Here is a 12047-nt window from a genome sequence, read left to right on the forward strand (position 1 = left end):
TGAAACATCTGGTGTAAATATGCCACGTGATGTACGGCATCCCCTTCTCAAGAGTGCTGGGTCTCATTCACTCACCTGAGGTGACATCAGGCAGGAATCACTTAGGATGGGCAGTCTGTGTAATATCTGTGTCTGCTACAGAGGTTAAGGAAGGTTTCCAGCTTCAGCCAAAATGCGAAAAAGCAGGACTGAGACCACCTTGGCTCCAGGAGGGACCCTCAGCCCGAAGTGCACCACACATGCAGAGAGATGGAGACATGCTGCATCCCAGATCCTTCTGGCGTGGAGATGAGAGTTCAGCCCCTCAGTTCGGGCTTTTGCTGCAGTGACAGAATAAGGATGTTCCTCCCATGCAGGATTAATAATCGAAGGGTTTCTCCCTCAAAGCACTTTCTAACACTACATTTAAATGTGCTGCATGCATTATTCATCTTTTTGCAGCAAGCAGCAAGAGGGAGGCAGCTGTCAGTCCAGTTCATGTTTCAGAGCTCTACCCTCCAGCTGCCTGTGGGGGCATGCTAAGAAATGACATGGTCCATGGCACAAATGGCCCACGCTTTCAGACTGGGGAGCCAGTATTTGCCAGGATAGCTGCAGTCCTAGAAACACCAATGTATCCGACTTCATCTAAAGAAGGCTGAATGAGGATTTTGTTAGAAAAAGTGAGGGTTTTTTCTTGCATCTATGTTGTACCAAAGGCAGGTAATCATGACTCTTGACAGCTTTCCTACATTTTTTCTCTGGCATCTTTGTCTCTCAGGGCTTCTCCATCAAAAAATTGTTAAAACTACAGAACTTTGGGTTTTTATCTTATTTTCCCTGCAGTTAACTGGATACAGCACTTTGCATGTCAGACTAATGATTCTGGTTGGGATCCTTTTATACAACTAATTTGAAGCACAACAGAAGCAATATCCTGGCTACTGTTAGCGATCCCTGTGCCCACAATGGCTGGATGTGCTACAGACTCAGAGAAGTTCAGGAAATCCAACAGTTGTCTGGCTCCTATTCTGCTTACACATGGCTGGGCTATTATAGCTTGGTGGGGAATCATTACACAAAATTCAAGCATGGCCCTGCTCTCTAAGTACTTAGAGTCAAGGTTAAATATTTGACCAGATGTATTTTAGTCCTGCTACTCTCACCTCTCTGCTATCAAAAGCTCATAAAATTCCTTGAGGAAACAACATAAATTAGCACAAACTTCAAATCTCTCTAGTTTGCCCCAGTAGAAAGCAAGCCTTTGCACAGACAGAACAGCATAGACCTAGTGCCCCAGAAGGCTGGCTGGTCTCCCATGCATCTCATACCTCCTAGGACTTAAGCCATTAATCTTATATTGAGCTGTTTAGATGTTGGACTATCCATTTCATTCAGAGCTCTCACACATACTGCTGAGATATTTTTATGTAGAGAAGGTCTGATTAAGGTCCACTTGTCAAAATGACCCAAGATTACAATGTGAGATTCAGAGGTGAGAAAACATGTTCCATTATTTTGTTAATTTTATCCAGTTCCAATGTCACCCCTACTGCCCATGTGCATACAGCAGCTAGCACTGGGGTGGCTGTATCACAATGCAAACAACAAGGAAAATGTCTTGTAATTCTCTCATTGAGGAATACATAACAGCACAGATCTCCTCTAGGTCCTGCTTTCTGAAAAATGAACAGTAATAAATGGCCATATTCCCCAGTAGGAAATAAGGAAAAAGAAAAAGCTAAAGTTAACACTGCAGATGAAACAAATCTCTTAGGATGATGACTTGCTACATGATAGCACTTTGATCTTTGCAATCAGAAAACAATTTGACTTCAGTCTTTTCTTCTGGGTATTAGGGCCAGGATCATACCAGCACTCCAAAAGGATCTGTTCTAGCTCAACTGTTATCTATTCACATGCTTTTTAATTCTGTTTCATGGAGAAATGCAAGGACAGTATCTCATTAACTGAAGGAAAACACAGTTTTCTTTTTTTTAACATCATGAACACAGTAGCTCTGCAATCAGGGATACTGTTTAAAGCACTGAATTTACCCAGAGATATAATGTGGCAAGGAAACTTCCCATGCATTCAATGAGAGATGACAGCACACAGATAAGATACTAATCCCTTGTTATCATCTCTAGCTACCAGACTAAATGCAGTTGTCAGAAATTCTCAGTAGAAGTTGACAGGACCAAGACAGGGTTCATTTAGGGTCACTGGAAAGTCCCATTTCATTTGCATAAGCATTTCAGCAAGTGTTTTAAGAGTCTTGATTTCCACCAAAAGCTTAAGCAATCAAAGGTAGCCACATATTAACAGCAAACAATTGCTTGAGGCCCAGATCCTCAAAAGTATTTAAACACTAACACCTACTGATTTCCAGGAAAGGCTATCCAGCATCTTGGCCCAAATGTTCTGCTAGTTGGAGAAGTATAAATCTCTCTGAAGCCAATATATCTGTCCCATCCATATTTCTGTTTTCTGGCAGTTGATGATGATGGCAGAGAATAAACATCAAATTAGGAAAACACTTGGAGTTTTTAACCATATTTTAACTCCCTGCTCATTCTGACAAATTATAACACTTTTTTTGTTCTCTCAAGGCATAATATCCTCATAAAAAAAACATATTGGATTTTGTAAGTATTCGGGATATTCTCTGTTTATTGTTTCAGTGCTCAGCCATTAGCAATGAATTGCTCTGTTGTTATACAAACCAGAAAACAACAATGACAAATAACAATCAGTCTCTGCCTCAGGATGCACAACATGCTGAAGAGAATGATCTGAAAATGCTTGAGAGATGCTTCCCAAAACCAGACTTACCGTGTATGGGCAGAACAGATGCCTGCTAATTCAGGTGGGCCCTTTGACTATAAAAGGAGATTCCATCTACACACACATCTCTGAGTTACCTGCACCATGGCTGCTCCGGCCGTTCATCCAGGTGAAGAAGGGTTGCAGTCTCTGCTTTAACATTTTAGCCTGGTAATTATAATTACACTGGGATTTGCCCAGGATGTGAAAACTACGCGCTCCTCCAATAAGCAAACTCATAATTCCTGGACTTGACGTGCGATACCACAGCCTTGTTTGTTGACAATGCATAAACCTCAGATCTTCAATTATTTACATACTGCATACATACATACATTCTTATGCCAGGGGTACAAAAAAGGCTAGGGAACTGAACAATGAACCAGTTAAAAGAGGTAGAATGATCTGGTCATTTCATCCTGACTTCGGAAGCAGAGAAGCTATGTTTTCTTTCTTTTCCTCAACAACATATATCCACTGTCATATGCCAAGCTGCAAGAAACTTCTTATGCCTCATTTTCTTCACATGTAAAACCTGATCAATCATCAATGTGAATAATTGAAACTTTCATCAGTGTTGGCAAATGAGTAGTCAAAAAAGGTATTTTAAAGGAACCTTTAACAGAGACTATGGGAAAGGATAGCCATGGGCAGGGAATATTCCCCCTGGAGTTCCAGGCAGCTCCGAGCTCTACTATTGCCTGTTTGGAAATCAGAAAAACAACATCCCTCAGCTTCCCAATCCATTAAATAGAAACAACAGTACCAAGCTTCACTTTATAAAGCACTTTGAGTGAGGGCTGAGAAAGTTACCTTAATATCAGCATCTTGCCTCTAGGAACTATATTTTCAGAAGTACACTGTTGCCACCCTCTCCCACTTCTACTCCCACTACCCTTTCTTTTTGAAATTATCAACTCCCTACTGTGTTAGTGATCCCAATGTGGGAGCTAAAATGAACAACAAAAACACCAGCCTTCATTTAGAGACATAATCTGTTTAATAAATATGACTGTAAAAGCAATAAACAATAGCAATTATACATTACGCTACATTGTATTTAAGGAAAGGGAAACAGAAGATGAAAAAGTACATCAAAAAAAGTAATTTTAAAATTAGAAATAGTTCCAACACTAAGAAAATTTTCTGATTGGCTTACTATAAAAATAAGTTGGCTAATGTTGGACTTCAGTGGGGAATATTATACAGTGGCTGCCAAAACTTTCCCATCTTTCTTAAAGCTGTAGTTGCAAGGACAATAGCAAAGCCATACAAACTCCTGTGTTTCTGGTGTCTTCAGAGAAACTACAGAAAGAGGCAGAGGACTTACTGTGATTATCATTTAAACACTATGGGTCTAATGTTCTTACACTTGGTATCACTTATTTTCTTTGCCAGCAAGTAGGTTGATTTGGGCTTGCGCTCAATTTATAACAGAAATTCAAACCCACCACCAGCACCAAACACCCGCCCCAGGACTCCAGGCAATGACAACAATGCTGTTATCTCCTGGTTTTGACTCAGGCTGCCTTGTGCAATGTCTATTGAACAGAACCCACTCATGTCAGGAATCAGGGTGCCTCCTGAATGTGCTACACTGATTTTGAACTGGCCTCTATTTGCCTTCGCCTGGTGCAGTTAACTAAATATATATTGGTTACGGTCTTTTCTCTCTTTGCACTTCAAAACAAAATCCTGGTTCCAGGTTTACCTGAATTGGGTGGGAAATCAACAGCTGTGGTAACCACAAGTTAGGCTTCAGCCAGATATCCAGTGACTCGGGAGGACTTGTTCGAGGTGTGCTAAGCCTGCTTTCCTGCTGTTCCCTTGCATAGTCTACATGAACTTGTTCTGCAGCCTCATTTCTAGTTGCAGTGTAAAATGCAAGCTTCTGTTATTGGTAAGAAATCAGATCTAGTCCAAGAGTGGTCCTGTGGTGCTGGGGCTCAAAACACATGGCAACAGTCTCAAGCTAAATCCTCCTCTATTCCTCCTCCTCTGCCAAGAGTGGCAGGAGTTTGCAGATCTACAACCAAGGGGCGGTTGCCAAGAGGGCCATAGGAAACTGTGCATAGACCTTTCCCTACTTCCTATTCTACGGACAAGGTGTCTTTCAAAAAATTAACAGGCCTTGGATTGACTCCCAAAAGGCAGAGATCTACTGGGACTTCCCCAGACCAATCCAAACATCAGCATTAAATGCATCTGAGGGTGTCACTAGGGCTTTCTCTTAGCTAAAACTGAAGGTGTAAGGCTGGTACAAAGTATAGTGTTAAGTTCATGCTGGCAATAACCTCCAACAAGTGCAGTATGGACAGACCTCCCCACCTGTAATGCATGCTAGTTCTGTTCCATTCAAGGTTAGGAGGCAAAAAGTTATCTTTCAACAGTGCTATCAGAGGGAGGCCTTGATGTGAGTAGGCTAAAAAAGCTGTTTAAGAAAGAGCCTGGCTTTGCGGTTGGGATCGCCCACACTCGCACTCAGCCTCACAGCCGTGGGCACAGGCAGCAGCTGCAGATAGAGGAACGAAGGGCAGAGTCCAAAGAAAGACATAATCCAGACTGACCAAGAACATTTTCAGTGCCTTGAAACTCCAGTGTGATTTCTTGTGTGTCTTATGAAAGTCTGCTGGGGTGGCTAGCCCCCCCTGCAGCCCAAAGTGCTAAAAGAGCAGTTAAATCTAAAGCCAAGAACCCTGAACAACCCCTCCCACCTCCCCCCAGCCCTTGTCCCCCCACATCCCAGCCCACCCGTCTCCCAAAAGAAGAGACCCCCATGCATATTCTTGGCCTATATCATTATGAATTTTCTACAAATTAGAGACATCAGAAAAAAAAAAGAGAGTGGAGGGGTGAGGGGAAGGGCCGCAGGAGTGAATAGTGGTACCGGTTCCTCTCCCCCCACCCCCACTAAAATTGAACACCTGTACAATGCAGTTCCACTATGGTCTCAGTATAATGTCCACATGCACAGGCTTAAAGCTAAAAACCCTTTGTCATCTGAAGAATTTAAAAGTCCAAATGCAGTGAGCTCTCCTCTTTTTTTAGATACAGATATATATCGGTGTTGTCAATTCAACCATTTACATAGGTAGGGATTTCTTTTGTGCTCTGGGGCTCAACAGCCGTGGAAATACTTCCTGTGGCAAAGAAAGAAAATAAAATAGTCAGTAAATAACAAGTGCATTTAGCCATGGAAGATCTTTGAAGGTATCACCTTGCTGGCCTTTGAGAGTCAACTGTTCCAGACTGATACATTCTTCCCAGAAATGTTTTCTTGTCATTCAAAACACTGAAGGTGATGTCCTGTTCTTTTGCTAATGAAGATGATTCACCCATGTTGAACAGAAGAGGGAGAGGCCAGAGCAGAGGGGTGGAGGGAAGGAGGGGTTGAGGTCCTCGGAGGAAAGGTGTAACTCATTTGCAATTATAAGGTGTTGGAGATTTCATAAATAACCTTAAGCTTTACATTTGCAAAAGAAGAGCCTAAACCACTCACATCTAGAAAATATAGGGAATTGCTGTCAGAGTTTGGAGAGAAAATTAAATGATCCAGAGACATTCATTCACATTCCTCCAAGGAAGGATCCCTGAATATTAGTCAAAGGGATGAAAAAAAAAAAAACTGGCTTCTGAACAAGCACACAGAAGAGAAACACCCAATTACAGTCTTGCTTTGTTTTCCCAAAAGAAAGAAAACTCATTAAAAAAGAAATTGCTGATTTCCAGAAACAGATGAGCTGGTTGTATAGAAGAGTGAAGAGCCTATGCACTTTCTATTCTGTTCATACCTAGGTCCAGACCTTTTCGTTTTGTCAACAAGCTGTGATTCAGTTTCCTCATTCATCTTACTGACAGGATGGAAAAAGACTTAGGAAGTTTGTTGGGTTGATTCCTTTTCATTGAGAATTGAGTCTGTGTATCCCACGCATTTACCTTTTGTACTCGCTAGTGTGGTTACAGGTGCAAACCAAGGAGTTATAAAAGGCCAATTTCTGGTTCAATACAGTGTCCAGTAGCACAGCTGAGAAACACAAAATGCTAGCTATTGTAGAAAGCCAGAAATGCTATAGTTGTACCAAATGAAAACCTAAACCCAAAATTGGATTTTGACTACTCTTATCCTAGAGACTTCAAAGAATTAGTTTCCAACACCAACAAGAGCAGGTTTGAAGATACCTTGAACAGCAGGTGACTGACTCTTGCCACTTTGGTCTCAGTGACCTGTGAAAACATTTATTTCCATACCCCTGGAACAGCATGAATGAAAGTCATTACATTATTTTAGAAATGGGAAGCTTAAAGCCTCTCTCGAACTCCAGAAAGAGAATTCCTAACTGAAATTGGGTGTTTCTCCCTTAGCAGCCTGCATCAATTTTTCCTTGGAGGCTTCTGGGGGAAAAAGAAAGAAAAACAAATGGAAAAAGGAACTGTTAAAGTTTAGGACCCACCGCTCCGGGTCTTGGCTTGAAACCTCTTGGTGATCCACAAGCCTTTTGGAAGTCCTCTGTCCAGACTACCTTGGTTGCATTTCCTTTCCTTGGGTTCTGGACTGTGGCCTGGGGTTGCTCTGTATGGGGAACACCACATGGGAAGGTTGGTCCCCTCATTCCATCCTGTGTTTTGCTAAGCAGGGATGTCTAGGTCTGCTGATGAACAGCTACTTAAAAGCTTTTAATAGCTACCAGAGCTATCTTTGGTGAACAGGTGAGGAGAGATCAGTATTGATGGCAGTAGGGGTTCCAGCTTAGACATCAGTTTCAACAAGAGACTTTCTTCTTTTTCCTCCCAGTTTGTTTCATTGGCCACAATCTTAGCACATTGCATACCCGCCTTTAATTGCTCTTCCCCTTGCTCCCACTCTAAAGTAGTTATGACACCAAATCTGTCTTAGCAAACACCCCATACAATTTAGGGACATCTTTGGGTAGGATCTAAAGTTTGGTTAAGCTGATGAAATTGTGAAAATAAGGGATCTCAGTTGTGACTGTGCTTCACTCATATCTGAGTCAGAACAGCAGCTGTCTAAAACAGGTCCATGGCATTATCTGCAGGGGTCCTATACTGTACCTCTAAGTCTGAGCCTGCAGAATCGTCACCTCATAAGCGAAGCTGAGCTATGCTGGCTTTAGCACAACATGTCCTCAGGCTGAAACCTCCCTGCTCCATCCCGAAACTTTTACTACAGTCAGGATAATGGAAAACATACAAGCATGAGCAAATGTGTGATTGAACACAGCATGCCCACTCCAAGTCTGTCCAGTTTAGGTCCTATGAAATCCTGATTTGCCAATTTCCAACCACACAGATCTGCGTGAGTAATCAGCCTGAGGGCAAACCCAGCTGTCCAACACTGAGATCCCAGGTTTTGCTCGATTTCCTTGGCAATCTGCCAGGCCAGCATTGCTGCTGGCAACCAGGTCTGGCACAACACAAAGGCCACAGCACTCAAAACATAAACAAATATTTAGCTTTTAGATCTGACTTACCAAATCACCTGCTCACCTCCATGTTCCAGGTGAGGGTGGCTGAAGTTCTGGATATGCCTCAGGTATGGGGTTTAGCCCACAACTACATCAGCCCCAGCAAAATAAATTAAATTGCCTTATAGCGCAAGTTAAGTGCCAGCAGGGTTTTTTGAGAAGGGGAGGGGATCTACATAGAGCAACTAGGAGAGAGAAAAAGCCTAAAGTTGTTCCCCTCCCTTTCATTACATGGCAGTGAAAGAGAGGGGAGAGTTAGCAAGATTTCCTGTAGTAAAACTAATGCTGCAGCAGAAGAAGATGGGAGGAGTGTGCAGGAATACGGGAAGAGGGAGGCTGAGAAAAGGGTTAGCCAATTATAAGTCAGAGTCTGACCAGCTGCAGGATGCTGCAAATTATTTACCTATGGGCTGGGCTTCCAGCTTCTCATCTACTAGTTGCTGAGGGCTCACCAGCTCACTTTGAGGGACATTAGGTATGCTTTCCCTCTGACTGACTGGACTGACCATCTCTTGATCTTTTTCATTCTGCATCTGTGCATATCTATTAAGGCCAGGAATCTTCCTAAAACATCAACAGAAACCATCATTGTGGGGTACTCTGGCAGATGATGGAGCATCAGCTATTACAAACCAAGAAACAAATCACTGCAAAAAAGAAAACCCAGCAAAACAAATCCCAAATACCTCAGTGAAAGGCAGCAATGGGGAGAAGGAAACGGCTCAGTGAGCATCATACCTTTTGAATTTATAGATTACAAACACAGCTAGTCCCACAAAAACGACAGAGAGGAGCATCAACATAGCTGAACCACTGTGACTGGGAGTCAGGTCCACCAGGGGAGCTGCAAGAGAGGGGGGAGAAGGTTAGAGCTGCCCCAAGGTCTCATCTGTTCACCCATCTTCAGGGCTTCTCTCCCTTTTTAATCCAGCTGGGAAGAAACTTGGGTTGAGACCATTTGTGGTGCTCAGCCTACAGCTTGATGTGAAGCCCTGTAACTTTCTCCTTAGAGGCCTCTCCTCTCTGGCCTGTTAGAGGACTGCCTGAAACATAGTCTCTCATACTGCAGACAATTACCTGAGGTAGTTGCAAATGAGGTCACTTGGGTACCTAAACTAGTGTTCTCTGTATGATCGTGGAGCTACCCATGGGCTAACTTGTCATGTTGACTTTCTGTTTTGCTTGGAGCCAGTCTGGGTAGCTCCCAATGCATAGTGAACAATGAACAACTGAGTCCTCAGTTTTACTGAAGTAGTAATGCTTACCATTATCCTCTTCCTTTGTGACCAGAAGTCCATTGCCCTCCACAGACACTGCCTCAGCATCCATGACTTACCATGGCAACCTATCCTCACACCTCTGACATTTTCAGTTTCTTCCTTTATCCCCTTCCTACTCTTCTGAACATATTATGCTCTCTTTCCCCTGGTGCCATGCTCTCTCTCCACAAGTCTTTCATGCAAGAGAGTACATAGGTTCAAGACAAACGAACAAAACCTAGTAAACCAAAAAGTCTCTCTGTGCTTCTCGTACAAGTTTTGCTAACCACCTTTTCATAGCCCCTTGCAAAATAAGGCTACACAAACCAGCCAGAAGTGTGGTTTTCCCAAAAATACACAGGAAATTGTATTAAATAGAGACAGTTTCCATCACTCATACACGCACAAAGACATCTAGTATCCACAAAGGGACACACACAAGACCAGAAGTCTCAGTCGTTCATGCAGACATTAATAAAACACACTATAGACAGACATGCAGCTGTAGGTTACAGAGAGCTAACACACACAGCAGATACTTCCTCGCTGACTGTCTCTACCTGGTGTTACATGCTGAACAAGGTGTAGGTAGTGCCTTCCTCTGTAAAGCAATGACTGTAACTTGAACCACTGTCACACGTTCTCTGTCTCTTGCCCCTCTTCACATGCACTGAACACACCCATCCTAAACCAGAACCAGCAGACACAAGAAAACTTGCACATGCTAGTAAGTACTTACTCAGACACACATATCACAAGCATAGACACTTTCAGCTCTCACACCCAGCCTGATAAAGCCAAAATTCACAAGAATAAGTGAAAAAACTTTGCATTCGCATATCAAGCAGCCTGTCCTCAGAAAGGTGAAGCACTAGGCTGAAATGATCCTTTATTATGAATTCCTCATACGTCTCCACTCTGTGTCCTCTGCGTCTCTATTTTGTGGGTCTCTGCAGTTCTGCAGGATGATGAAGTGGCTCTCCGGCCGATTCAGGTTCAGCATCACTCAGTGTTCTTGTTATAATGCTGTGCTGAGAGTCTGGTAATGAACAGCTATTTAACTGCTTTGTGAGGAATATTGGCATATTGTACTCTGCCTTGGAGATGAGGTTGTCTGTTGGGTTGGGGACACTGTTTTGTTTTTGGTTTTGTTTTTCATGAGAAGAAGGAATGAACATGATGAATGGATTGCAATCTGTTGTCCATAATTGCTATAAATTAATCCTTTCTCCAGTGTGGCCTGAACAAAGAAGATGGAGGTGCTAAATGTTCTGAGCCTAATGCCTGTCATTCTTCTGTGCTCCAGGGAATGCACATGCTCACATACAACATGCACATGAGACACACACACACACAGAGGCTTAATTCTACAGGTTCTGTTTTAAAATCCACACCAAGCTAGTTTAGATACCTGTCCTTCTGTTTCTTGCAGCACCTCTGCTGCAGAGGTTTCTGCTGTGCATGATGAGGCACACACAACGGGAGGAACATACATTTGCACTGAGGCATGGGAACATAAACGTAGGCATAAGTATACATAGGTGCACTTACACAAACACATGCTGAGATTTGTATTTCAGTCAACTAGAGCCAATAGCTACCAGGAATCCAATACAGAAATCCAACACAGTGAAAAGTCTGGGACAGAAGGGATACCACAGACCAGAGCAGCAGCTCTGGACTGTGTGCATCCCCCTGGAGTGTTTTCTAGGGACTGCTTCCAGTGCTGGTTTGTGTTCCAGGATTCCCTGCTTTATTTTATTTTTCTTTTTAATAAAAGCTGGGGTTTAAAAAGGACAATTCTTCTTCCTTGACAACCAAAACAACCATTTTCAGCAGTGAAGTAAATCTCTCTTTTGGAATTTTGTGAAATTCTAAACTATTCTCGAGTTTTGATGTAATGAAATCAGGCCTTTTGTAATATTTAGACAGGGAATTGAGTCATGACCTCTGCAGCTTGATAAGGAGACATATTCCATTGAAGACCACACAGTGGCTGCTCTCTGGGCTTTTTAATATCTAATTTGGCAGTCCGGACTCATTTTGCATTCTTACTGAATCATATTTCTGCAAGAGACAAAATCCTGTAGTGTTCCTGTAGGACACTGTGAAGCCAGTTACGGCAATCACTCACCTCTCACCAGTGGCTTCGAACAGAAGTACAAAAAGCCTACCTTAGAAGACAAATGAGTGTTTGCATCTATCACGGACAAAACGTACTCGTTCCTGGTGTGTGTGTAAATAAAAATAAAAATGTGCATTTTCAGTGAGCACAAAGATCATGTGTTTAAACAGCATATCTCAGTTGCTCAACCTGAGCTATCCCTCTGCCTCAGCCTGAACTAGCAAGAAACAGGCCATCATATCCTTGGAGGCCATACTATTATCTAGCATAGCAGTACACCATGCTGGTAGACCCCCATCTTTTGGTTCGTTCAGGGCAGTAGGCAAGGTTTAGTATCCCTGAACAGTGCTATGGTGCCTCTACTAAGTATCTGGC

At 42.8% G+C, this 12047-nt stretch overlaps 1 protein-coding gene across 4 annotated transcripts in view; it reads right to left on the reverse strand.

Annotated features, from left to right (window-relative positions):
- Window positions 1–3786: 3786 nt before the first annotated feature.
- Window positions 3787–12047, reverse strand: part of SORCS1 (sortilin related VPS10 domain containing receptor 1) — a 289286-nt gene continuing 281025 nt past the window's right edge. Inside the window, exons 25-28 of one of the 4 annotated variants that reach the window (XM_065843557.2) lie at window positions 9027–9132; window positions 8692–8852; window positions 7257–7375; window positions 3787–5945 (exon numbers count right to left, since the gene is read on the reverse strand). In XM_065843557.2, coding sequence (XP_065699629.1) covers window positions 5889–5945; window positions 7257–7375; window positions 8692–8852; window positions 9027–9132 — 443 coding nt within the window. In that variant the 3' untranslated portion in view covers window positions 3787–5888. The remainder of the gene's footprint in view (window positions 5946–7256; window positions 7376–8691; window positions 8853–9026; window positions 9133–12047) is intronic. The other 3 variants (XM_065843558.2, XM_065843559.2, XM_071812134.1) reach the window with 3 other exon arrangements.

Source organism: Patagioenas fasciata, chromosome 8 (assembly GCF_037038585.1).
Source record: "Patagioenas fasciata isolate bPatFas1 chromosome 8, bPatFas1.hap1, whole genome shotgun sequence".
Lineage (NCBI taxonomy): Eukaryota > Metazoa > Chordata > Aves > Columbiformes > Columbidae > Patagioenas > Patagioenas fasciata.